The sequence below is a fragment of the Zalophus californianus genome, chromosome 9, assembly GCF_009762305.2.
Source record: "Zalophus californianus isolate mZalCal1 chromosome 9, mZalCal1.pri.v2, whole genome shotgun sequence".
Lineage (NCBI taxonomy): Eukaryota > Metazoa > Chordata > Mammalia > Carnivora > Otariidae > Zalophus > Zalophus californianus.
This window is the reverse complement of record NC_045603.1, coordinates 3,626,502-3,652,950: the sequence shown is the minus strand read 5'-3', so window position 1 is coordinate 3,652,950 and position 26,449 is coordinate 3,626,502. Positions and strand designations below refer to the sequence as shown.

At 62.0% G+C, this 26,449-nt stretch overlaps 1 protein-coding gene across 3 annotated transcripts in view; it reads right to left on the bottom strand.

Annotated features, from left to right (window-relative positions):
- CELSR1 (cadherin EGF LAG seven-pass G-type receptor 1) overlaps window positions 1–26,449 on the bottom strand; it is a 140,081-nt gene that overhangs the window by 4,928 nt on the left and 108,704 nt on the right. For all 3 annotated transcript variants that reach the window (XM_035729133.1, XM_035729134.1, XM_035729132.1), the window contains exons 14-32: window positions 26,112–26,232; window positions 24,403–24,586; window positions 23,958–24,059; window positions 23,210–23,304; window positions 22,549–22,758; window positions 20,408–20,591; window positions 18,520–18,663; window positions 14,972–15,176; window positions 13,966–14,133; window positions 11,909–12,035; window positions 9,972–10,172; window positions 5,212–5,386; window positions 4,462–4,574; window positions 4,006–4,085; window positions 3,247–3,373; window positions 2,448–2,573; window positions 1,900–1,994; window positions 1,508–1,611; window positions 1,103–1,252 (exon numbers count right to left, since the gene is read on the bottom strand). In XM_035729133.1, coding sequence (XP_035585026.1) covers window positions 1,103–1,252; window positions 1,508–1,611; window positions 1,900–1,994; window positions 2,448–2,573; window positions 3,247–3,373; window positions 4,006–4,085; window positions 4,462–4,574; window positions 5,212–5,386; window positions 9,972–10,172; window positions 11,909–12,035; window positions 13,966–14,133; window positions 14,972–15,176; window positions 18,520–18,663; window positions 20,408–20,591; window positions 22,549–22,758; window positions 23,210–23,304; window positions 23,958–24,059; window positions 24,403–24,586; window positions 26,112–26,232 — 2,711 coding nt within the window. The remainder of the gene's footprint in view (window positions 1–1,102; window positions 1,253–1,507; window positions 1,612–1,899; window positions 1,995–2,447; window positions 2,574–3,246; window positions 3,374–4,005; window positions 4,086–4,461; window positions 4,575–5,211; window positions 5,387–9,971; window positions 10,173–11,908; window positions 12,036–13,965; window positions 14,134–14,971; window positions 15,177–18,519; window positions 18,664–20,407; window positions 20,592–22,548; window positions 22,759–23,209; window positions 23,305–23,957; window positions 24,060–24,402; window positions 24,587–26,111; window positions 26,233–26,449) is intronic.

Sequence of the window (26,449 nt, the reverse complement as noted above, 5' to 3'; positions counted from 1 at the left end):
TCCCTCCCACCTGCTGTCCTTCCCCCAGCCAGCACCTCCCACCCGCTGTCCCTCCCCCCAGCCAGCACCTCCCACCCGCTGTCCCTCCCCCCAGCCAGCACCTCCCACCTGCTGTCCCTCCCACCTGCTGTCCCTCCCCCAGCCAGCACCTCCCACCTGCTGTCCCTCCCACCTGCTGTCCCTCCCACCTGCTGTCCCTCCCCCAGCCAGCACCTCCCACCTGCTGTCCCTCCCACCTGCTGTCCCTCCCCCAGCCAGCACCTCCTACCCGCTGTCCCTCCCCCCAGCCAGCACCTCCCACCTGCTGTCCCTCCCACCTGCTGTCCCTCCCCCCAGCCAGCACCTCCCACCCGCTGTCCCTCCCCCCAGCCAGCACCTCCCACCTGCTGTCCCTCCCACCTGCTGTCCCTCCCCCCAGCCAGCACCTCCCACCCGCTGTCTCTCCCCCTAGCCAGCACCTCCCACCTGCTGTCCCTCCCACCTGCTGTCCCTCCCCCCAACCAGCACCTCCCACCTGCTGTCCCTCCCAGCTGCTGTCCCTCCCCCAGCCAGCACCTCCCACCTGCTGTCCCTCCCACCCGCTGTCCCTCCCCCCAGCCAGCACCTCCCACCTGCTGTCCCTCCCCCAGCCAGCACCTCCCACCCGCTGTCCCTCCCCCCAGCCAGCACCTCCCACCTGCTGTCCCTCCCACCTGCTGTCCCTCCCCCAGCCAGCACCTCCCACCCGCTGTCCCTCCCCCCAGCCAGCACCTCCCACCTGCTGTCCCTCCCACCTGCTGTCCCTCCCCCCAGCCAGCACCTCCCACCCACTGTCCCTCCCCCCAGCCAGCACCTCCCACCCGCTGTCCCTCCCCCCAGCCAGCACCTCCCACCCGCTGTCCCTCCCCCCAGCCAGCACCTCCCACCTGCTGTCCCTCCCCCCAGCCAGCACCTCCCACCTGCTGTCCCTCCCGCCCGCTGTCCCTCCCGCCCGCTGTCCCTCCCACCCGCTGTCCCTCCCACCCGCTGTCCCTCCCACCTGCTGTCCCTCTATGCTGCCACTGCTCTCCATCCTGGGAGGGAGGCAGGCCCTCAGACACTCCACAGCCCAACACTGGCTCACCTTTGGGGGTGCTGTGGACGGGGCCCCGAGCTGAGTCCCATTTGTCCTCAGCTTCCACCCCATCATCCTCGCTGTCTGACGAGTGGGAGGAGGCATAGGAGCTGCTCTGCTCATCCAGGGACAGCTCGCTATCGGAGTCTGAATCGCGGCCTACAGGGTGGGCAGGAGGGACGGAGGCTCAGGCCAAGGGCGGAGGGGGCCAGCGGGGCCCCAGGCACTGGGGAGCAATCGTTTCCCTTTTGACCTTCTGAATGGGATGCAGCCGCAGACTCCTCTCTGAGGCGGTACGTCCAGTGACCGAGAGGCCCACGGGCCAGACAAGAGCCTACAAGAAGCTCCCCACCATGGCCCCCCAGGAGGGAGATGCCCAGGTGGATGGGGGATCACCTTCCAGGGGACACATACCGTGGTGCTTCTTGGTGTTCCTGGGGACAAAGGATGAATCTGGCTCCCCATGGCCACCCCGTGCTGGCCCAGAGGACACGCTGAGTTTCTGGCCCCCTTCGTCCCTAGAGAGGGTAGGAGGGGGGGCTCAGCACCGTCACTTAGGGGTTTGCATGACATGACCACCCAACATCACCGGGCACCACTGGCATGTGCCAAGATGGCCCCATGGAGCTCTGGAAGGTTCACTGCCACGAAAGACTCCCAGAGCACATGGGGAACCACACATCAGCTAGAACAGCAGGGCACACCGCTCGCGCCTCCCCAGCTGGCTTGGCAGCCCGCATCCGCCCTGAGAGCTGGGCCTCCCCCCTTCCCTGGGGACGAGCGAGGGCGCCCGGCTCCAGCCTGACCTGATGGTGCTGTCCAGCGAGGCAGTGGACTCGCCCAGGGCCGTGCGGAACATGTTGGGCTCCTCGCTGTACGTGTGGTTGCAGTTGAGGGAGCGCTGTGGGAGGGGAGTGGTTACCGCCGGAGCAGAGGCCCCTGGGGTGCAGAGGACGGCTCTGTCCCCACAGCAAGCCCCGGTGCCAGCACCCTGACTGAGGCCCTGCCCGGCAGAGCCCAGGGGCCTCGTGGCGGCCTAGAGGAGAGCAGCCCCAGCCCTCACGGTGGTCCGAGGACAGCTTCCTGCCCACAGCCACGGCTTCTGGTCAGGGGTTCTAGCCTGCCGCTGCCCTGTCCTCTGCGACCCTGAACAATGGGGCTGTGACAAGGACAGACCCCACCTGGTGAATGCTGCTCTCTTCCCAAGATATCAGCAATGATATCAGGCTCAATGCCACTCTCCAAGGAGGGTCTCTGATGCCTGGGTCCCAGAGACTGGGCAGCTGCGTCGAATGCTTGATCTAGAAACCCACACGCCCCCCCCCAGCCATGCGGGTCCCCCGGCACCGCCTACCGTCAGCAGGGTGGCCCTCGTGGTGGCCGAGTCATCCGGGTGCAGCTTCTTCCCGGAGAGCGCCCCCTTCAGGTGCTTCCGGACCTCCCTGTTGAGCACGCAGTGGAATAGGAGGACGAACAGACCCTGGAGGGAAGGGCGGCTGGTCAGGGCAGGGCCCGGTGGTCAGGAAAGCAGCCAAGGTCCTGTGGCCGCCGGACGGCACGCCCGCCTGCCCGAGAAAGCACAGAGCGGTGCCACCGCCATGTGCCGCTGAGTGCCCAGGGCCAGTCTGGCCGCGGGGGCCCGCCCTGGGTACCCCCTCCCTGGGGCCTCTGCTTGCCCAGGGGAGCAGGGGCAGGGCAGCCAGCACGCCAGAGGCCAGGAGGGCTCTCGGGCCATCTGCGTCCCCAACATGACATCACTTGCTGGGAAGACCCTCGGGGTGAACTGTAAATGGCCAACACCGTCCCTGCGGACGCGAGTGGGATGCACTCTGCCCCGCGGAGGGAGGACGAGCCCCGGCACCAGCTGAGCAAAGGACAGTGTCCCGGGGGGCCCCGGGAAGGCCCTGGACAGAGCTGTGCTTGGGACCACAGGTTCCTTGTCAGGGGCAGGACCACGTGCGGAGAGCCGTCACCGGAACCCCCAGCACGCTGCGGCCACACTGTGACAGCCACGCCCAGGCCCCCGTCTGTCCTTGGACCCTGGGTCCAGGACCTCCCCCGGGCCTTCCAGACAGGAGGTAGCACAAGTGGCCAGGACCTCACCAAGGCTGGCCCCAGCGGAGGCCCACCGGGTCGCCGGGACAGCTGCCCACCTGCAAGCCGCTGAAGACCCCGAAGAGGTAGTGCAAGGCCAGCGCGTCGCTGTTCACGGCCAGCAGCCCCAGCAGCCAGGTGGCGCTGACGAGCCCCAGCAGGAGGAAGGCGGTTCGGAGCAGGGAGCTGGCGGAGGGGCGCAGGGGCGGGAGTGACTCTGGGCCCCCTCCCTCCCCTGCACCCGCCCCCGCCATCCAGCCATTTATCTACCCCTCCTCCCTTCCTTCCCAACACTTTTTTAAAGCGCCTAGAAAACTCTCCACTCCTCCGGCCACAACATCACCGTCACCACCAACCCAGAAAGTTCCAGCCCCCTGCGCCCCAACACCCTGCCTGACTCCACTCTGCTGCATCCAGGCACCTCAGCACGTCCCTACCCCCGGCTGTCATCGCCCCTCCTCCTCTATACCCATCTGTTAAGAGGACTTGGCGAGGAGGACAGAGCCCAAGCCTGCTCCCTTCAGCGACTCTACCACCGGATGCTGCAGAGCCTACACCCTACCATCTCTGGGGGTCCCAACGTCCCTCTCCCTGCCCCAGGCCTCCCTGTGCCCAGCACCCCCCCCCCCACGTGCCCCGGTGCTCTGGCCTCTCCGCACTGTGGCCTGCCGGTGCGTCTGTCACCTCCCCAGTGGCCGAGCTGGGGGGTGGCCAAGGGCCTGGCCACGGGGTGACAGGCGCTTTCAGGTGTCTCTGCCGGGCGTGCAAGCCCACACGGGGGGGGTCCCACCCGCCCATCAGCGTTGGCACCAACTTACACGACTCCTTTCCTTTCATAATAATGGTGCTTTCTTTGGCAGGAGACCTTTGCAGACAGGACAAAAATGACTGTGTTGACCTGAAAAAACATTTTTAAAAAACCAAAGTCAGGGAGCCGGCTCTCAGTATCACAACAGATCTGAAGACCAAACGCTTCTGAGGGTCTGTGCCTGCGTCTCGAGGTGTGGCTGGAACGAGAAGGCCTCACACAGCCCGCCTGCCCGCAGGGACCCTCCGGGCGGCTGGACGCTGAGCTGCCTCACGGTGGACAAGGATGCAGACGTGGAACGAATCCGCAGGTCCAAGGGCGAGGCCCCAGTAGATCAGCCCTTCCTGCCCAACAGGCCGCTCTGAGGAGCCAAGGACCCCGCCGGCCCCCAAAACCCCTCCCAGCCCACGCACCCAGCTTCGCACATCCCCGAGAATCGTGGGCTCTGCAAAACTCCTGGACTCACAATGATAACCGTTCCAATGGGCCCGGTGAAGCTCCAGATCAGGGTGTCTCGAAGGGACAGCCAGCAGAAGTCAGGGTTTCCATAGCCCTGGGGGTCCAGGCCCACCGCGAGTCCTGGACGACAGGGAGGGAAGTGAGGGCCACACCCCAGGAGAGGCCCCTCCTGAGGGCCAGCCTGGGCGGTACATGGCCACAGTGACATTCCCAGCCCTGCGCGCACACACACTCCACATATGGACCTCACGTACCACGCGCACACACCCCACACCTCACATACAGACCGCACGTCCCACACACACTGTGTACAGACCACGCATGCCACGTACAGACCACACACACCACAGACAGAACACACATGCACACACATGAACGTGCACGCATACCCATCCACCCACACGCCGGGCAGACGCGGAGTTTTTGTCTGTTAGGTGCCACAGACAGAACCCTGAGCAGACCCGCACCCAGCTCTCAAGGAGTCCACACCACACCTCACAGGAGACGCATCCCCCAGCAGGCACTGAGCGATCAGGCTCATGTGCGCAGACGCAAGTGCAGGGCAGGGCCTCCTCTGCTGGGGGCCGGTCACGCTGGGTACCAAAGACAGAGGAGGCCAGAGAGCTCGTCCGCCTGGGCCCAGGGCCGTGGGCTAAGCTGACGTGGGCTGCTGTGTGGGCAGTGTCACGTGGATTCCCCAAGCGGTGGTCGGCTCCCGGCCCAGGCCACCCCCCAGGGTTGCTCCTCGAGTCCTCACCTGTGATGATGGCCGGGATGCCCCAGCCCACGACGTAGTAGAACCTCATGGGCCCGGTGTCGATGTTGCGCACCTCGGTCAGCATGCGGTAGACGTGCAGGCTCTCCACAAAGGTCCACGCAAAGGTACTCATGTAGACGTAGTGCAGCAGGATGGCGATCACCGTGCACAGGAACTGTGAGGGCAGGGAGCTCGGCTCAGCGCCCGCCCCGCGGGAACCCACCCCCGCTGCCCCGGAGGCCGAGGGCAGATGGGCACAGGGTGGGGAGGGAAGGGACCAATCAGACCACTTTGCAAACCTGAGGGTATGCAGGTCTGGGAAAGGAAATCGAGTTAGCTGGTTCGTTCTATGTGATTCACCCAGGAATAGCTAGCTGGGCACTGAGCCACAGTGTCTCAGGCTCCCAAAGGAGGAGAGAGGATGGGGAGTGAGGCGGCTGGGGGCCTCGGGGACCCCTCCCCAACCCCAGATCAGCGCCTGGAGTGAATGCAGACACAGGGCAAGGGTAGGCAGAGCCTCTAATGTTTTCATTAGGAGCTGGAAACTTGTATTTTCATGTCATGGCTCCAAATTCCTACCTACAGGCATTTAAAGTTGAAAGAAATAGTCTGAAGGCGGCCTGCTCAGGCTGCGGGCCCCAGGCTGTGGTGCTGGCCTCCACCAGCGACGCAGGACCCGTGTGGGTGTCTGCAGGGTCCAGCAGGTGTGGCCAGAGGGAGGGGGAGGCCTCACGCTTCGTGACTTTGCCATCGAGTAAGTTCCTCCTGCCTGCACCAAGTTAACAGAGCCTCCCACTTCCCGCCAAAAACAGAACAGGGAAGAGAGTATTTGCTCTGTTCCTGTCCTCAGCAGGGCGGGGCTGCACCATGTGGCCAAGTGGCTGGAAGAGAAAACCAACTTCCACAGGGCAGCACAGGGCCAGCATCCCACCCTCTCCAGGCCTTGGTGAGCCAGCCCTGTGTCCCTGAGAACAGGAAGAAGGCAGTGTCAGGGAGGGGCTGGGGACATGGTGGGGTCACAGGGAGTCCAGCCTCTGCGGCCATGAGTGCAAATCCAGTGTGAGGTGCTCCGGGCCAGACCTGGAGGAGCGCGGTGCCTTGGCCCAGAGCAGCCTCACAGGGGGCCTACTGGCAGGGGCTGCTCTGGCCAGGGCTCCCCAGGCTGCCCAGCTGGGAGATGTGAGCGGGCGCCCCTGCAAGGTCCTAAAAGGCGGGGCAAGCTCTGAGGAGCAGGGAAGGGAGAGAGGCCTCAGGCCCTGCCCCTCCTGGCCCCACCCCACGCCTGACCACCCCCACATCCAGCCCCCCACCCCCGCACCCCTGCCAGACCACACCCCCACTCCTGGCCACACTCACATCCAGCCCCTGCCCCTCCTGGCCCCACCCCCACAGCCAGGCCCCACCCCTCCTGGTCTCACCCCACTCCTGGCCACACCCACATCCAGGCCCCAGCCCTCCTGGCCACACCCCACCCAGGCCCCGCCCCTCCTAGCCCCACCCATATCCAGCCCCCGCCCCCGGCCCCATCCCCTATTCCTGACCACCCACCATACACACCCAGGCCCCTCCCCTCCGGGGGGGGGTCACATCCCACTCCTGGCCACACCCACATCCAGGCCCCCTCCAGACCACAGCCCCACTCCTGGCCACACCCATATCCAGCCACATCCAGGCCCCAGCCCTCCTGGCCCCACCCCACTCTTAGGCCCCGCCCCTCCCAGTCACACCCCAGACCTAGGCCCCGACCCCACAGCTACCCCTCCACCAGGCCACACCCCACAGGCTCGAGACATTCTGTCCAGTCCTGGCTGCCGTCCCATCAGCACAACCTCCCAGGGTCTCAGTGTCCCTACCCAGGAGCACCCCCACCCCACGCAACAGACACAGGAGTAGAAGACACAGGGCCACCACCCTGACCCACACTGGAGGCTGTTCTGCTCGGTGCCAGGCCATTGTACCTGGCGGGGAGCTGACCAGAGCGCGGGCTGGCTGGGAACGTAAGGGACACCTGCTGCCAGGTCAGCCTGCACAGGCCAGGTTCTCCCCAGAAACAAACCCCCAGAGACGTGGGCGGAAACTCTCGCACTGACATTTGTCAAATACAGGACAAAACAGTCACTCAAGCAGAAGACAAGACAGCATCTTACATATGACTGGACAACCTGTCCTCTGCTTCTGACTCCACAGTCGGGAGACGGGAGGTCTGCCCTTAGCGATGAGCAGAGCCGTCAGCCTGGGTGCCAAGGGCGAGCCTGGGGCTGGGGGAGCCCCACACCGTTCGCCCCCATACCCCCAGGGTCCCCTGCATGCAAAGCACGGTGGGCTTAGACAAGGGAGAACAGTGAGGAGGCTGGCTGGCTTGCTGCCTTCAATCATGTGAAAAGTAAACCCAAAAAACCACCTTTTGAAAAAAAAGTGTTAGAGATACACTTTAAAATTTAATGGGGCTGTACGTGCACAGACTTTTGCACTAAACGTACTACCTTTTCCAGAAACAGAACAAAGACAAAATGCTAACGAATAAATCATTTCAACCTGCCAGTAATCTGGGAGATGAAAAACCTCGCCCCGAGATGGGATTGTGAGTTTACAGAAAACCCATAAAATGCAGGCGAGGTGCCAAGTCCCTAGAATTACGTGCGGCCGGCATTCCTTCTCTTGGTGCTCACTGGTGCGCGGCAGGCTGGAAAGCTGCAGATGAGTCAGTGCCTGGAAGAAGCGGACAGCCTCTCTGCATTGCACAGTCGGTATGTAGCTGCAAGGAGCGGCTTGCCTCTGCTGAGACCACTCAAGGGCCCACTGGGAGGCTTTTTGAAATGAGTCATGTGGCTTCCCACAGAGAGCCTCACCTGTCTGATACGCGGATAAGGACACGCAGGGAGAGGTGCACCTGCCTGGCTGGATGCACAGAAACCCCTGCAGGGCCCCACATGGGGACGGCCCCTCTCCCGTCCCCCGCCGGCCCAGCGCCGCGGGGAGCACCCGGAGGGCAGCAAGGAGGTTTGCCCTTGTGCGTGTCCTCTGCCAGGCCTGGTGCTCCCCAAGTCATGGCTGAGAAGCCCCTGAGGCCATCAGGGCCGTCTGCCTGTGACACCCTGCCTCTACCTACCCTCTTCCTCCGGAGGAGGTTTGGCCGCCCCAGAGGCTCTCAAGGGGTTCCCGCTGCTTGCAACAAATGAGGAGGAAGAGCTCAAGTATGCCAGTGGCCCTGAGCGGCTAGCTCGCCAGAACATTCTATTTCCTTTTATGCCACTTCCTCTCCTAGGGCTGACCCATTCCCACAGACACCTTTCCTCCTCACGAGGGGGAGATGCCTCCCCCTGCACATCTCCACGTCTGCCCTCGGCCTCCCACGGCCTGGCCAGCCACACCCAGACCAGCCACCCTGTCTCAGTTTTCATCTCACTTTGCGGCGTTCCCACCTACTCATCCCCCTACTGGAGACCTAAGGCAGCCCTCCTCCTCCCTCCATGCCCACTTAGCCCTGACCCCTGCCCTTCTCCTCATGCCCGCCGCCCTGACTTCGGTCCTAGGCCTCGCCTCCATCCAGGGGACCTATGAAGATAGCACCCTGCCTAAGAAGAGCAGTTCCGCCCTCTGGGCATCTTCCTAACACGCAGACCGGCCATGGCTCTCCGTGGTGCAGCACTGCCTGCAGAAGGAACGCGGCGCTGCCTGGTGTGGCCCCTTGGGCTCTGGGGGGCCAGATTCCCCAACCTGTCCCGACTTATCGGGGAGCCCTCCCACTGGATGGTCGGTCCTTCCCTAACCAGGCAAGCTCCCCCACCTGCCACCACGGCACCATTTTGGCACGTGACACTCAAGAACTGCCACGTGTGTCCGTGTCAGGAACAGGGGTTCCATGGGTGGAGATGGGAGGGCCTCCTGGATCTGGGTCTTGGGTAGATGGAACATAGTGACAATCAGCAGGTCCTCGCTGCACGAGCATGGAAGGGAACGACAGCTCTGTCAACAGCACTTGGTGGCCATACTGGAATGGCCCACCAAGAGTCCCCTGTTCACCTTCGGAGAGCGGGATGACGTGAGAGTAACCTCCGGACTTCGCGGAGTCCCGACACACACACATGTGCTGGTCAGCTGGCCTCGAGGCCCCCTAGGGCTACAGGGTCCCCATTTTGCGATGGACGCATAAGGGAACCCACGCGGAAGGAACTGTGTGCCTCGGGCGGTCCCTCATTCTCACCCGTCCTGGGCGCCTCACCGGGGAGGGATTCAGTGAGCCCAAGCCTTGGGGACACAGCCTGCACCTCCAACCTTGCCCCCCTCCCCACCGGGGTCAGCCAGCTGGGGACCCTTGTGTTTTGCAAATCCCCACTGTAAACATGTTAAATCACTTTGCCACCAGTCAGGCACCACCAAAGCCACAAACCTCCCAGCCTCCCGGTGCACTTCTCCTGTACCCGTCCCCTCGGCTGTGCCACCACCTCCCCTCCAAGGCTGCTCCCTACCCCACGCCCCAGGGACCCTTCCCCGGCCATCAGCCGCCCCTCCCGCCCTCCTTCCTTCCCTAGATGCGGCAGGGGCTCAGATCTCTGGCCTCCTACAGAAGCTCCACCAGCAGCAGCTCACCTCTCTGGTCCTCGCCTCCCTCAAGCCCAACCCACTTCACGTCTCCACCGCGGTCACTTCCCCTCGCTCCTTTGTAAGTTACACTTTAAATACGACGCACTGCCTCCGCCTCGGAGAGGGGTCTGACGGTCTGCGCGCGCACCCCCGAGGCGGCGGCAGAGGGACCTCACCGGGTTTCCCGTCTGCGTGATCCCGATCACGAACACCAGCTGGGAGAAGAAGAGCGCCCCGATGAGGTTCCTGTGGATGCCGTGCAGGTTGGAGCGCAGCGTCCGCGCCAGCGCGAGGAGGATGAAGGCCACCAGCAGGGCGGCCAGCGACAAGGACACGGCGGCGTAGGTGACAATCTTCAGGGGCAGGACCTCTCCGTGCTGCGGGCAGGGGGGCGGGTAAGGCAGGAGGATGTGAGGACTTGCTCTGATGGGGCTCTTGCACAATGAAAGCACGTTAAGGTCGAGCTTACTATGGGCAGAGCTGACACGACGGTGCCACGGTTCTCAGGCTGCCAAAAACCAAAACCAAACTCCAAATGAATTATTGCGGGGTTAAAAAGAAAAGTTCTGGAGAGGGATGGTGGTGGTGTGGCTGCACCACACTGAATGGCCTGTCCACTGACACGCGGCTGGGGTGGTGAATCTGTGTTCTGTATATTTTGTCCCAATAAAAAAAGAATGTAAAAAAACCTCAGACATAAAGGCTACCATCCAGGAGATGCTGAGCCTGCGTGCCCCAACTTCGGAGCCGGGAGGGACTTGCACACAGACTTTCAGCATACAGAAGGCAGATGGGCCACAGCCGCACGGGGCTGCTGCCGTCCCCTGTGCTTTTGCAAAACAGGACAGCTGTCCAGGACCCCGCGGAGCCTTGCCACTTAGGAAGCAACCTAAGCTCCAGCTCTCCGGGAAGCCCCAGAAAGCACCGTTTGGAATTCAGCGACTTGCATGGGATTGTGAGGGGGCTACTGGGGAAAGTCTGGGAGCCAGGAGGGGAGGCTGAGGGCTCAGGGCTCCCTCCCACTGCACTCCGGTGGCCCAGAGGCTGCCTCCTGCTGGTGGACGAGGCCCCGGGGCAGGGAGCAGTGAGCCCTCTTCTAGTTTGACTTCTCCCCGAACTTCAGCTCCCTCCACCTGTGAGTCGGAGGGGCTCCCGGCAGGTTCCCCGCAGGCTCCCGGCACCGCCCAGCTCCCTGGCTAGGGGAAGAAACCCCAATCCCGCCCCACTAATAACTAATCCCTGTAGGTCAGGACCTGGGGCAACCGGCTCAAAAAGTGCCCCCTGCCCACGGAAGCTTTGCGGTCAGGGGAAGGCCCGAGGGCACACCCTTTCCTCTTGTCACCCTGGCCGCCATGAGCAGCAACTTGGGGCTATCACCCTCTCAACAATGTGACAGAAACCTGCACACCAGAGAGCTTTTGGGAGGGACCAAAAGCTGGCCTCCTGGGACACATCCCAGGCCTGAAAAAAATGTGCGAGGTGAGCCCCCCCCCCCGCCAGGCCTCGTTTCTGGCTCCCAAACACCAACATCCGCACACGTCCGAGCCCAGGCTGGCTTCACTGCCCGCCCGCTGGGGGCCCACTGCCCTGTTCGCCCTATTCACCCGCAGGCTCACAGAGGCTGGCTTGCATTCCCAGGCCCGGGAAAATGCCAGAGGTTAAACATTAGCAGGCCTCGGTGGCTCCCGACCGAGCCCCCCTCTTTTGTGTCTCTGGGCCAGCGTGTGTGGTGCTAATAGGAGACACTCCCTTTGTCCCGGCCAGCCGGCTCTGTTCTCCCTTAAAATTTAAAGTGGGGTAGACACAGCACCATCTAACAACACTGAGAATGCTGCTTTGAAGTGAGGCTTCTCCAGGGCTTTCTTTTCGGGCTGAGGCTTGGGGTCTGCCACCAGGGTTTTTAATTTACAACCCAGCCTCTTTGAACGCTGTTTCCAGGGAGTTTTGTTCTGGAAATCCTGGCGGACTCTGGCCAACCCTCCTGAACACAGGTTTTAATTGTGGATTCGGTTTGTGGGACGGGGCAGGTTTGAGCCAGGCTAACTTCCCAAAGGGACTCATCCCTGGACACACTTGCTGGGAGGGCAGGACTGCCCGCGGGGTCCGCGCCCACCTCGCGTCTAGAGACGTCCATGAGCACGGCAAAGCTGGTCGTGTGGCTGCACTGGCAGGCGACGTGGGTCCGGTTCCGGGACAGCAGCTCGCAGCCCTTGGCCGACCAGCCTCCCGTTCCCCCGATGCTGCAGGGAAAAGACAGGCGTGAGAGGACCCCTTCCACCGGGGGGTCTCCGAGGCCCCGCCGCCATCCCCAAGACCAGTGCCGCTGTCGCCCGCTATGAGGACAAGAGCCCTCAGGACCCTGTGGACACTCTCCCTTCCTTTTCGTGGCTGGGGAGTGCCCTAGAGCAACCCTCTGAAGTTCATGGTTTCTGTGTCATCTCGTAGTAAAACTTAAACGGGGATGTCTCAGGCCGACCACATCCCCCTTTAGTCAGAAGCACTCGGTTGCTAACGTGGTTGCTTTGTACTTCAGTCTTTTGAGTCTAGGTGTTTCAAGAAATAATATCTCACGTTCGTTCTGCACTTTCATCTTCAGATTGCACCATGTTTTATGGCAAATGCCTGGAAGCAGGGCCCAATTATGACTTCCTTTATACTGATGGGAAGCCCCAAATGACAAGCTGCTTACGGGTGTGTCTCGGGCTCAGAGAGAGCCCTGCCCTCCCGGACTCTGGGAAAATCAAGTAACTTCTCTCTGATCCTTAGTTTACTCATCTGTAAAATGGGATGTGAAGGCTCATACGTGTCTGCCAAGAGCTCTAAGATCTGGGGATGATAGGCACCAAGGAAGCAGGGAGGATAATTAGGCAATAGCTAATTGCTGGGATCCAATCAAGTGCCCATGAGAGACAGCCGTGCCTAACGCACGCCAAACAGCCCTTCACACTTCCCTCGCGGTGACAGTGGGTCCTTTTGTAAGCCAAGTGTCTATTATACTTGCAGACATGATGCTGCTTGCTCATTAACTAGAATTTGGAAAATAAAGGAGCTGCAAGATCTCTGGCCAGCCAAGCCTGCTTCCCAGCGTGAGGCCCCAGCAGCCGGGCTTCCACACGCTCCCCCTGGGTGTCCAGCACAGCGCGGAGCTGAAACCCCACTTGGCAGGCACCTACTCAATCCGTTTGAAGCACGACGTGAGGGAACGTCTGTGTTGCCCAGAAAGAAACTCCCAGATGCACAAAATTCCATCCTAGCTTCAAGCAGGGGCAGTGGGCACGGCCTCAGAGGGGGAAAACCGCCCCAGCAGCTGCTGGGTTGATCTCATGGGCAGGTGCCTGAGGCCATGGACCCCTGTTTGTTAAAGCAACCCCACACACATATCTGGGACTTGCTGCTGCGGGGGGAAGGGCCCCTGGGCCTGAGTGTCCGGGTGCTACCTCGTGCGCATGCTGAACAAGCCCTGCCTCATCTGATGGGGGAATGGGCACGTGTCAGCTGCTGCATCATGGAGTGCCGCCAGTGCCCGGCCCTATGTCTGCGTTGACCTTCTCGAGGGTTCTATGAGCGCCCGTACACGTGTGTACATGCCTGTTATCCTAGCCACGTACACCCGTACATGTGTGTGCCCATGTGTGCGCGTCTGTTCCCCAGCCGTGTACACCCATACACGTGTGTGCCCATGTGTGCGTGTCTGTTTCCCAGCCGTGTACACCCGTACACGTGTGTGCCCATGTGTGCGTGTCTGTTCCCCAGCCGTGTACACCCGTACACGTGTGTGCCCATGCGTGCGTCTGTTCCCCAGCTGTGTACACCCGTACACGTGTGTGCCCATGCGTGTGTGTCTGGTTCCCCAGCCATGTACACCCGTACACGTGTGTGCCCATGTGTGCGTGTCTGTTCCCTAGCCATGTATACCTGTACACGTACTGCACGTGTGTGCATGTACACAGATGTGCACGTGTTCACATGTAACCATGTGTAGGAGACTTGGACACCCCCATGGTGAGCCTCATGCCCCACGAGGGGCCGGAAGGGAGCAACAGACCACAAAAGGACGCCCCATGAGACACTGTGCCAACAGTGTGCTGGGGACTGCAGCAAGGATCCCCCACACAAGCGCAGAGCTCCAGGGGCGGGGGGACAGCCCCTCACCCCGGGCATCACCCTTACTTGATGGAGTGGTTCCAGAACACGCAGACGGGCTTGGTGCGCTCCTCGGTCTCCAGCAGGACGTGCTCCACCAGGACGGGCCTCTCCAGGGGGCTGGGGAGGGCAGCCCCCTCGCTGTACACTGCGGTGCTCACCATTGGTGTGTTAATGACCGGCCGGTTAGGCAGCCTGGGGTGGAGAAGTGAGAACAGGGGGAAAGGCGCGCTTAGAAGACACCCGTCTCAAGCCCGTGCACCGCCGCCAGGAGCACGCAGCGCAGACATCTCTCCAGCAGGCCTAGAGCCCCAGCCGCTGCTCCCGAGAAGCGCCCCGGCCCTGGCGGCGGTTCCATGGCTGCCGGCACCGGTCACCTCCGGGCCAAAGGCAGACTTCGGAAATTTAAAAGGAAGAGAAAGAAGGCATGTGTGCGAAGGTGTCGCCGCTGGTCACATACAGCCGCGGAAAGCCTGGAAACCACTGGAGGGTAGAGTACACACAGCTCGCGGCCGAATCTCATGCAGCCATGAAGGAGGAGGAACTTGAAGACCACAGGCCCAGGGACGGGTGTGGAAAGGGACTCGCAGGTTGACCAGTGAAGCCCTGGTGGGTGCCCACCTCTGCATCCACCTCTGCGGGGGCCACAAAGCCTGAGAGCAGCTCTCGTTTCTCCGGCCAGTGCTGACCTGGCAGCTAGTGGGGCCACCGGCCGCCTGAGTTGCACAGATGTGGGACAGGTGTGGGACAGGTGTGGGGGGCGGCCCCTCGGCGCGGGAATGACACCGCTGGGCCCCGTGCGGCGACAGGGCCCGTGGAGGCCGAGGGGGGCGTGTACTGGGGAGGGGGCGGCCGGGCAGCAACACCAGGGAAGGGCCCGCCTGGACGCCCAGAACCTCGTCCAAGGGAGCTGTCAGGGCAGTGGTCTGCGGCCGTGGGCCAGGCTCACAGGGAACGTCCTCACACGGATGCTCGGGTGCTGGAGGCTGTGCCTTGGGAAAGCCCCTCGGAATGCTCCGGAAACAGGCCTTACCGGAGGCTGCGGCGGTCGGGGTCATAGCGCTCGGGCAGGAGCTGCCCCAGCATCCGGTAGATGATGACAAGGGTGACGGCGAACCGGCCGGGCTCGTCGGGGTGCCTCTTCTGCCTCCTGAACGGGGCCTCCCTCTCGGCACCGGGCTCCGGGTGCGCCGTCTGCGGGGCGGCCTTCCGACCAGCCGGCCTCACCGTGGGGCTCTCTGCAACGCAAGCAGAGCGTGAGCAAGGGGCCTGCATTCCCAGCAAACCCTTCTTGCGGAAACAAGTGCCTCCTGAAATCACAGATGCTCTGTGGAGCCCCCGACAGATTAAACACGGAGCCCCCACGCAACTGCAGAATAGGGGCTTCCAGAGGCTGGGGGAGGGGATGGGGGCACAGACTGTCAGTCCTGGGGACGATGGTGGCAGTGCCTGCACAACACTGTGGACCGACCTAACGTTACTAAACTCCGCCCCCAGAGTGGTCAGGATGGTGCTGGTCATGTGCATCTCGGCACGATTCGGGAAAAACCAACAGCTGTTAGGGGCTGACCGGCCGATTCCAACACCCCAGGCGGGGGTCTGCCCCAGGGCTGCTCCGGCAGCACGCGGGGGGGACAGGGGACCGTTCGCGTGGGTTTGTGCCCCATGCTTCCATCCCGTGTGAATCACGGGTGTGTTTGAAGTTGTACGCGTCCTAGGGATGCAAGAAGCTGGACACAGCCCTTGTAAATACGTCAGTACACATATTTTGGGATGTAGATGCTTACACTATCTTGCCACTGACTGGGGCTGAAACCTTCCCCAGGCCCTGTGTCCACACAGGGTCACAGGAGGGGGTATTGGTCCTCCCCGTCCTGCCAGCAGAGGGACACTCTCCTCCGATGCTCTGTTAACCTGGCCACTCTCACCCATGTTCTCAAGAATGGACAAAATGCTCGAGAAATGCTTGCCTAGAAGTCACCTCTGCAAATACCGACCACTCGGCGCCGAGCACGGGTTGCTGAGCACGGGCTCCAGGGAGGGCTGAGCCCTGAGGGCCAGGGGTTCTGGGAGGCGCAGGGCCCAGAAGATGAGCCTGCGGAGGGGCTGTGAGGTGCGGTGGGGGCGGGGGTCATCTCTGCCCCCCGTGCAGGGGGCCACTGCACACTGAAAGGCCCCAGCTCGGAACAGCTCACTGGTCCCGGCAAAATGCCGTGTGACCAACCAGTGCCTGCCCCTCTGAGGCGGGCAAGCGCACCTTCAACGTCCTCCTGACCCTGCTCAGGGTTGACCGATGACTGGTCAAAAACACTGCTCAGCCACACTCAGGTCAGTCAGCGATCCGCCCCCAGCTTCTCCTCCTGGGGAAGGCGGCGCAGGCTGTGGGCTGCCCTGAGTAAGAGGGCCAGGTGCTGCCCCAGGCCGGGTGATCCTGCTCAGGCCTCCACTCGTGGGCCAGATGCCACCCAAGGGCTCAGACGTGACCTGGACGGAAGCAACTATCTCCACACAGCAAGGACATTTACGTGTTCTTCACTCCCGGATGACCCCACAGAGTGGGGGCCCAATAAGGTGCTGACTCAGTCCCCCCGGGTCCTGCTGCCTCTCATCTACTTGCTCTGGAAGCGGGCGATGGTCTGACTCCCAGCGGTCACTCGCCAGGGCCCCTCCTCCAGCAGGGCCGCCTGCTCCGGGCAGCCTCGTTGGTACCAGAGGCCGCGGTGGGCGCACCGGACAACGTCCTGGGGCACGGTGGCCTCTCTGGAGCACCCACAACCCCAGAGTCTGGCCTTTCTCGGTGTTTGCTCGCAGCCCCAGTGAATGGCTGGGGACAAAGCCTTAGTTTCTTCCACGACTCGACTGGCCCACCATCCCCAACTAACCAGACAGCTAGCAAGCTGGTCCCAGGGGCGCCCCTTGGGGAAGGCATGCAGAGGCCCCTCACCTCAGTAGAACAGGCAGCACACATACACTATCTGGGCCAAGGGTGAGGCAGGGCGTGGGGAGGAGAGGGGCCCGCAGGCCAGGGCTGGGATGAAAGCCTCTCTAGAGGCCAGTCAGGGCAAAGAAGGTTTGGGGCCAAGATGGGAAGGTCAGTGTCTGCACCAGCCCGGCAATGCGCAAGGGGGGGAGGTGAGAGGTGGGCAGAGGCCAGCCCTCGGAGCCAAGCCCTAGGGCTCTATGTCATCACCCTGCAGGCGGGGAAGAGAGGCAGGTCCTCCAGGAGGGACACCAGCAGGTGGTGGGATGCCAAAGGGCTGAGGGGCTACACTGCACCCCCTCTACCTCCTGCAAGCTCGTCCACCCAGATCTTGCCCTGATTTTCGGCTCTGGGAGCTTAGGATGCTTTTTCCTCTGCCTCCCTGCCATGTGATGAGTCAGGTGTTTGGGGAAATTGGAAGGGGAGGGGGTCACTGAAGCCAGGGGACCGAGTCTTTGCATCAATAAAAGAACGGGCGGGGTTTACTCTGTGGTGATAGTTCTAGCTAACCGACAAGTTGAATGAAGCACCACATGCAGGGCTGAGGGAAGCACCAGAAGCTTCTCTCATGGGATCTTCTAAAGCAAACGAGACTCCAGTGTGTCCATTCCTGGTGCCTCGGGCTCAGAGACAGAGGACCCAGGGGTCAGTTCAGAAGCAGAAGCACGGACAATGTTTCTAGGTCAGGATAAGAAGCAACGTTTGCAGGGACCGCACATACATCATTGCTGACAGTGGCTGTGAACACGGCTGCATGTGCTGGAAACCCAGATCGGCCCCAAATCACAGTTTGAAAGATGGGGTCCCAATGGATCCCACATCGGAGTGAAATCCTCTTTAAAAGGTTTTGAATAATAATGCCACATAGCTGACAAAACCTACTAAAGACGCTTCAAATTTTAAATTGTCCATTATAGAATTTTATGTTTTCAAGTCCCCCTTATCTTGAGACGTTTTCAGTAGCTGGAGTGGATCTGTGAAAAACACACTTTAAGAAATTCCAGGGGCGCCTGGGTGGCTCAGTCGGTTAAGCGTGTGCCTTTAGCTCGGGTCATGATCCCGGGGTCCTGGGATCGAGCCCCGTATCGGGCTCCCTGCTCCGCGGGAAGCCGGCTTCTCCATCTCCCCACCTCCTCGTGCTCTCTCACTCTCTCTCTTTCTCAAATAAATAAAATCTTAAAAAAAAAGAAAATTCCAAATGTTTAAGCCATTTGGTAATATAATCCTAACCCAGGACTGAAGAACTGGCTTGTTTTCGGGGTGGGGGGGGTGGATTCTCACATTTTACCCACACATAGAGACAGCTTTCCCCCGCACAGTGGGCAAGACCAGTGCACAGGTGATTTAAGTGCTCCCTCGTTTGTCATGCCATGAGTTAGCCAAGTACCCGAAAGAAATGCCCCAGCACGGCGGTGGGGTCTGACGTCAGCTAACGCCCCACAACTGGCCCCGTTTTCAGGGCACGCAGGTGACATGCACCCACACAACATGCTCTGCTACTAAGAACCGTTTTGTTTCTTCTTACAGGACCCTCGGAGGGTCCCCCACCCCCCTGAACGGTGGGGCTCCCAAGGGCAGCCGTGCCGTCTACGGGGCTTCACCTTTGCGCTCGGGTGGTTTGAAGAAGTCAGCCGAGAAGGACACCGAGGACTCCAACTCCTTGGGGAACTCGTCACGAATGTCCTCAAATCGCGGCACCCTGGCTCCCGTGAAGTTGAACGTGTCGAAGATGTCAACGGCCAGAACTGTGGGGACAGGTCCCCCTCGTCATCCATCCCCCAGCTCCCCCCACCGAGAGCCTCCTGCATCAGCACCACCGTGTCCGGGCCAACCACAGCCGCCGCCCTGAGCGACGACACCCTTCCTGACAGAATCGACTTCTACTTTGCCGCGCTCCCTGGACCCGCCGAGAGCCGCACGGCGCAGGCGCTGAGCGTGAAGGGAGACATCACGGCGGCATCGGGGACGGTCGGCTGGGGTGTGAGAGAGAGAAGGCCAGAGAAGCAGGAACCCACGCCCTGTCCGGCAGAGTAGAGCTCGGACTGACCCAAGGGGCTCCTGACTCCTGTTGGTTTTCGGAGGCTGTCGGGCACCTACCTCTCTGTTGGCGCTGACCGCCATTGCTCTGAGGGGCCTGGTGACAGAGAGGCCAACAGTCACCCCTGCACGCCCCAGGGTGACCCCCAAAGTCCTCCCACTGAGCTGACTGGTTCAACACCGCCCCCCAGTAGGAAGGGTGCCCGCAAGCTGCCTACACGGGCAAGGGCCGGGCTCCCACCCCGATATGCTGGGTAGTCAGGGATGGGTGAGAGCCCTGGAGCAGGGGACACAGGACACGGGAGGACAGACGGGGCGTCCGGCGCAGGACGGATGCTCCCGGTCACAGAGCATCAGGGACCACACCAGAGGGGCTGCAGGCAGAGGCCAGCAGGACACTTGGAACTGCCTGAATGCTCCAGAAGGGACTGGGGTGCACACTGCACCATGTCCGAGTCCCGTCCGGCCCTGAGGCCAGCTCCGCAGGCCCTCCTCCAGGACAGGAGCAGGAGTGCCCAGCACGCTCATCCTTCTTTCCTGCCCCCAGTGATGACGGGGCCCTGAGCCCACCTCCACCCTGGCACAGGGCAGGCCCAGTCGGGGGCTCCAGAAGGGCCCAGGCGCAGACTGCCTGAACATCTTCTGGCCTGCACGGGAGGGCACCTCCCGTCAGCTGCAGGGGGCACGTGAGGGCCGCCACTTCCAGGTTATGGCTCGGGCTCCTCCAGTGATGGGTATGCATGAAGCAGTTGCCCAGTGCTGCCTGAGCATCCCCCGTCTGGGTGCCTAATAAACATTTGCAAGAGGAGAAAGCAAGGCCCTCACCTGTAGGAGGGGCCCACCCCCATCCAGGTACTTGGCCGGCTCTGTCTGGATGGGTGGGGTGGGGGCTGGTTCTACCATTTGGGGCTTCCTCCCCGTGAAAGAACCTGATTCTTTAAACCCCTGGACCTCATGGTGGTGCCTCCTGGGTGCTGGGGGTGACTTGGTTCACAAGGTATCTGCTCTGTTTGACCTTCAGCCCCTGACTCAGGGAGGGCAGACATCCCCCTGCCGCCCAGGTACCTGGGCAGCCTGTCCCCTGTCCTTCCCCGGGGTGTGCGCCTCTTCCAGTGAGCCTGGAGGGCTGGATCTGCAGCCAGACCCCGGGCCTGCTCCCCTGGACAGCCTCACACCCACGGCCTGAGAGGCCTGCAGACCACTGAGGGTGAGCCAGCAGCTCTTCCTCTGATCGGCCCCCGATTCTCTGGGCCTGGGAGTGATGTGTGGGTTTCCTTTGGTTCAGCTCTGAAAGGCTGGACAAGGAGGGTCCTGTCTCCCTATTTGCAGACAAGGAACCAGAGGCCAGAGCTGGTGACCCTCTCCTAAAGACAGCCCAGCAGGGGCCACCCCCCCCCCCGGACAGGCCCCAGGGGTCCGGTGCCCCCAGCCCAGCCGGCTCGTGGCCCTTACTCATGTTGGCCGTGACGATGACGAAGGGCCTCAGGTAGGTCCTCCGCACGTTGCGCACCACATTGCCGAAGTAGGCCTCGAAGCCCCTCAGCAGCTGCACCGCGCCCCCCTCGCTCCGCTGGATCTGCTCCCACGCGGCCTGTGTGTCCGGGGCCAGGAGCGCACTGCCCGTGTGGACCACGTCCTGCTCAGACAGACAGACGGTGCTCAGCGGGTGAGTGAGGCCAGCCCGAGGAGACTGAGCCGACGCGGCAGGGTGCGCACCAGGCTCTGGAAAGCCTCTAGTGCCCCGAGACGTGGCTGGGCAGAGTCCGACAGGGGGTCGGGTCCTTGGTGTCAGGTGCGCACGTCAGAGAGAGGCTCTGCTGGGGGTTCCCCACGTACACTCGAGACGCAAAGGGCAGAAGGCACGTGGAGGGCCCTTGGTTACATCAGAACCCCAACCCCACTGCCGCCTCCCCTGCTGACCAGGTAGGGACACAGCCCAAGGACACACTGTGGGCTACCCTGTGGTGACATGCCTGACCCCCCACCCACACGTCTCAGGCTGTATGTGAACCGGGCTATTGGCAGGGGCTCCAACATGACAGCCAAGACAGGAACGTCTATTTGCAAAGAATCCAAAATGGGAACAAACTCCATCGGCCCAAACTCAGGCCTGGATGGAAATGCAATCAAGGGGACCCTGCCTCGGTGTGGATGGGGAGGTTCCCTGGGGGTCTCTGTGTGGATGGAGGGGTTCCCTGGGAGTCTCTGTGTGGATGCGGAGGTTCCCTGGGGGTCTCTGTGTGGATGGGGAGGTTCCTTGGGGGTCTGCGTGGATGGAGGGGTTCCCTGGGAGTCTCTGTGTGGATGGGGAGGTTCCCTGGGGGTCTCTGTGTGGATGGGGAGGTTCCCTGGGGGTCTGTGTGTGGATGGGGAGGTTCCCTGGGGGTCTCTGTGTGGATGGGGAGGTTCCTTGGGGGTCTGCGTGGATGGAGGGGTTCCCTGGGAGTCTCTGTGTGGATGGGGAGGTTCCCTGGGGGTCTCTGTGTGGATGGGGAGGTTCCCTGGGGGTCTGTGTGTGGATGGGGAGGTTCCCTGGGGGTCTCTGTGTGGATGGAGGGGTTCCCTGGGAGTCTCTGTGTGGATGGGGAGGTCCTGGGGGTCTGTGTGTGGATGGGGAGGTTCCCTGGGAGTCTGTGTGGATGGGGAGGTTCCCTGGGGGTCTCTGTGTGGATGGAGGGGTTCCCTGGGGGTCTCTGTGTGGATGGGGAGGTCCTGGGGGTCTGTGTGTGGATGGGGAGGTTCCCTGGGAGTCTGTGTGGATGGGGAGGTTCCCTGGGGGTCTCTGTGTGGATGGGGAGGTTCCCTGGGGGTCTCTGTGTGGATGGGGAGGTTCCCTGGGGGTCTCTGTGTGGATGGGGAGGTCCTGGGGGTGTGTGTGGATGGAAAGGTTCCCTGGGGGTCTGCATGGATCAGGAAGCTCCGTGGGTTCTGTGTGGATGGAGAATTCTCCCAGGGGTCTGTGTGGATGGGGAGGCCTGCAGGGGAGTCCAGAGGAATCACGGGCTGACAATGCTCACTGCCCAGCAGTTTACAAACGTCAGGATAAATGAGCGTCTCCTCACCAACAATTCTAAACAGACATTTCTTAGGGACCAATTACTTAAACACAAAACAGGATAGTCTTCTCAGGAGACATCATGGTCTCTGAAAGCAGAACCCTGAGGTGGGAGCAGAGACTCTGGAGCCCCCTTGCAAGCTACATGCCCCAGGCTCTCTCTGCCTCAGTTTCCTTACCTGTAAAATGGGGCAGTAACCACACACCATCACAGAACGTGTGGGGAGTGAGTGGCTAATTCATGTAAGCCACGCAGACCGCTGGCCAGTACTAAGGGTCAGTTGTCAGTGACTGTGACCGTCTCCACCACAAGACCGTGGTGCCCTCCCCGAACACTTGCACTCAGTCTCGCCGGTCACCACGCTGGCCCGGCTCAGGGGCAGAGTGTGACCTTTTGCCTTGAGGACACGGGGAGCAGCGATCTCGCTCAGCTGAGCGCGGGCCCCCGGCCACCCTCAAGCCCCCACAGGACCACGGGGCCCACAGCTCGGCCTCAGCCTGCGGGGCCCCCTGCGGGCGACCCGCCGCACACCCGGACCTGGTGGAAGTCAGCATCCCGCGTGGCCGCCAGCTCGAAGCCCTGTTGGCGGCTCTCATGCAGCAGGACGCGGGCCAGCAGCTGGTAGGCCGTGCGCACGTCGTTGCCAAAGAGCCGGCCCGCGTGCTGCGTGGCATTCCGCAGCGCCTTGGCCAGCCGCAGGGACCGGTCGCCGTCCATCCGCGTCTCGTTCCGGCTCAGCTTCTCGTTCTGGGAAGGAGGAGCACACGAGACGTTTGCACACCTACCGCAGCTGCTTCGCTCCTTCCTGTGATTCAGAAATCTGTCACTTTCTGGTAGAAACCTCCTTCTCAGGCAAGAACTTGAAAAACCCCAAAACCAAACAGGAGTGTTGGCTCTTAACTCTGGCACCAAAAAGGAGGGACTGTCAGGCCAGAAAGCGCTGGAAAGAGACACCAGGGGAAGAGGCAGTGACAAAGGGCGAGGTCGGAGGTGGCGGGCCAGAATATGGGGACCCCCGAGTTTCCAGATCAAGACGCAGCGCTGGTCCTGACGGGAAGAGCGGCTGCGCTCCGCCGCGGGTGCCCGGAACAGATGTGGGGTCCAGCGACGGTCCAGCCCCTGACCACTGGGATCCGGGGGCCTCGCGCCCCGACCCCGTCCCCGCCCACGCACACGGCTCCCTAAGGCGAGGGCCTACCATGGCTTTGAGCTCCAGGAAGGAGACGGTGGTGCAGTTGAAGAGCTCCGCGGGCAGCCAGCCCTTCTCCCCGCTGCAGTGTCGAACTGCGTTTCCTAGGGAACGGGGAACACGGAGGAAAACCTGGAATCCCAACTGTTAATTATGCTCGTTGACCTGTATGTACCTGAACCCAGTGTGTCCGGCGGAGGTGTGAACCCCAGGCATAATGTGCACCCCTCGGCCAGCCCAGGGCCAGGCAGGTGCCACGGCCACAAGCGCTCTCCCCACACGCCCAGGGCCACGTCTGAAGCTGCCTGAGCCATGCGGCCACCGTGAGCAAACACGTGAGCAAGTCCACGAAAAGAGAAATCAGCTCCATCGCTTGCCAAATACCCACAACTTCCATGGGCCCTGCACGTCTGCCACGAATCCGACTCGCACTCGTGTGCTTTGGTGGGTCGTCTCCCTGGGTCTCCGGCCACCCCTCAGGGCAGGGACACAGCTACCACCCCCATTTTACAAAGAGAACCCGGCGCTGGGAGCGGCGAAGCAGCCTGTCCACGTCCTGGCCACTAGGCGTGTTTTAATGTTTGCCTTATAGCCTTTCCAGGTTTTGCCATTTATTATTAAGGAACAAGGTTTTATTTTCCCCCAACACTCTGGCTAAAGAAACATTGTCCACGTAGAACATCCCGTGAGTTCCTGCAAGCTGCGTGCCTCGACTGAGTTCCTGCCTAGGATGGATGCCACAGGCCACGGTACTTACCCACGGATCCCCTGGGGCACGGCACCGCCGCCGGCTGCCCGAACTTGGTCTGCGGCCACCAGATGCCAGCCTCAAATGCTCTGGGACATCCATTGTAGATCACTGGGGTCACGGGGCGGGGGGGGAAGGAAGGCTGCTCAGCCCGGCACGCCATGCCCACAAAGGTGCAGGGCTCTCTCTGCGTCCTCCACCCCCACCAGGAACCGGACCCCTGCATCCTCCCGTCAGTGTTAGAACTGGGGAGGGGGTGACCCAGGCTCTGACCCGTGCCCTCCAGGAGGGCCAGGCCAAGAGAAGGCCAAGTGCACACTGTCAGACCACGAGGCTGCCGAATGCTCCCCAAGCCCCAGGAGTGCGTGGTGCACACGCAGACACGGGCACGCATGCAGGAGCCCAGCAGTGTGTCCCTGCAACACGGCCCAAGGGATCGAGGGGCAGTGCAGACCTTCACAGCCGAGCATGGTGACCTCAGCGAAAGGGTTGTCACAGCGGTTGCACTGACGACCGATGACGCCGGACTTGCAGACACACTGCCCAGTGTCCACGTCACAGGCCCGGCTGTGGGAACCGTGCGGGAAGCAGTCACACGGCAGGCACGCCTCCTGATCTGGGGGCCTGTAGTAATTCTCCTGCAGAAGCCAGAAGCAGTGCGTGGGACTCCAGGCGCCGGCAGAGGCTCTCCTCCCGAGGGATGCCTCCCAGCCGCATCAAGGTTACGGCCGGGCTCCTGGGCCTCTCCCCGCCGCCCTCCACCCACATTCCCCCCGCGGGCGGCTCCTCGGGCGCCCACCGTGCCAGACGGGGCAGGTGCACTCTCCGGGAAAGCACCCCCCTGACTTCTTAGTTAATACTTGTCGGGGGCCACCTGCAAATCTGTCCTCAAAAGTACTGGATTTAAATGGAGATTTATGTATAAGGATGGCCCTTGCAGTGTGTTTTTTCATTGTCAGAAGTTAGAAGGCACCTGAAGGTCCACCACTGGGCAGGTCAGGGTGATGGTCAAGAGCATGGGCTTCGGATTGCAAAGTCCTGGGTTTGTGCCCATCTCTGGCCACACCGCCCTTGCCGGTGACTCAAGCGTCCCCTGCTGAAGAGTGGGATGGGCTGTGACTTGGGCAGAGCCACGGCCGGTGTCCAGCCCCCATGTCAGGCAGGAACACGGAACTGTCCCCACAGGGGGCTCCAACCGCGTGTGTTTGAGTGCCTGGGCACTAACACGTTAGCAGTCACCCTGGGAGGGCAGATGGGTTTCGCTGTCACCTTTTAGACACCGTTCTGCATTTTCTGTAATTTCTGATGAGAGAAAACTGGAGGCACAATTTCCCCAATCGCCTCCACGCCTCCCTCCCCCCTGCCGCCCACGGATGCGCCGACCACCGTGTGGCTCCGTGGCTTGCCCAGTCCCGATCTGCTGCAGCCGGGAGGTTTTTCATTTAAGCATTTCAGCAGACAATGTTCTGTTTCTGGAAGTGCTATAGGGCACACGTGGGACATTCCTGGTATTAAACCGCCGGGGACGCGGAGGGTGCCCGTGACGGCGATCTCCGTTCCAGGGCCAGCAAACCTATGCCTCACAGCACGTGCCCCTGATCCAGCGACACAGATCCTTCTTCTGGGTTTCAAAGAACCGACAGCTCAACAGCCATGCAGACACGATTCTGAAGGTCCGTGGCCTTTCCCAGGATGCCGCGGGGGACAGTTTCCTGTGGCCTGGCCCGGGAGCACGGCGGCAGGTCTGACGCCAGGAGGCGGTGGCTCCGTGCCGCACAGAACCACAGATGCCCCGGGTGGGGTGTGGGTGAAGTTCTTCATCGTTTAGAAAGTTCAGCCATCATCGAGAGCCAGTTTGACAAAAGCCCCCAGGAAAACAGTAAGTAGGTTGGTGCTAAGGATGAGCTAACCTCACAGAAACTGCTGTTTCCTGTTACCAACTGGGCGTGGGGCTGAGGACCCAGTTCTCAGGGTCCAAACCGGTGTCCACATGAAGACCGGTCCGGAGCACTCAGTGCCTCGGTGAGCAGCCACGTCTCTGGGCTCAGGACCTGCGTGCGTGCGCGTGCGTGCGCACGTGGGCGAGCACAAGGCCATCTCTCGGGGTGGCCACCTGAGGGGGGGTGGGGACGCGGCCAGCGTCTGCCCGCGAGCCACGCTCACCTTGCACTGGCACTGCCCGTTGGTCTTGTTACAGTCGGGATCAAAGCCTTTGCTGACGGCACAGTGGCAAGGTCCGCACACAGGGTTCCCCCACCAGCCTTTGGGGCACGGAAGGTCAACCCTGTCGGGGAAACAGGATAGCAGAGGGAAGGTGTGCGTAACGGTCCTCAGAGCCAGAGGAAGATGTTGGAGGCCAGAAGCCTCACCTGACCTGCTTCTGGGCCCCTCCCTCCCCCTGGAGTGGCCCCCGTTTCCCCCTTGCTGGTTCCCAACCTCACTCACCCATGACCTCTTAGGATCCCAGACTCCAGGGGCCCCTTGTCTGGAAGGCTTTTCCT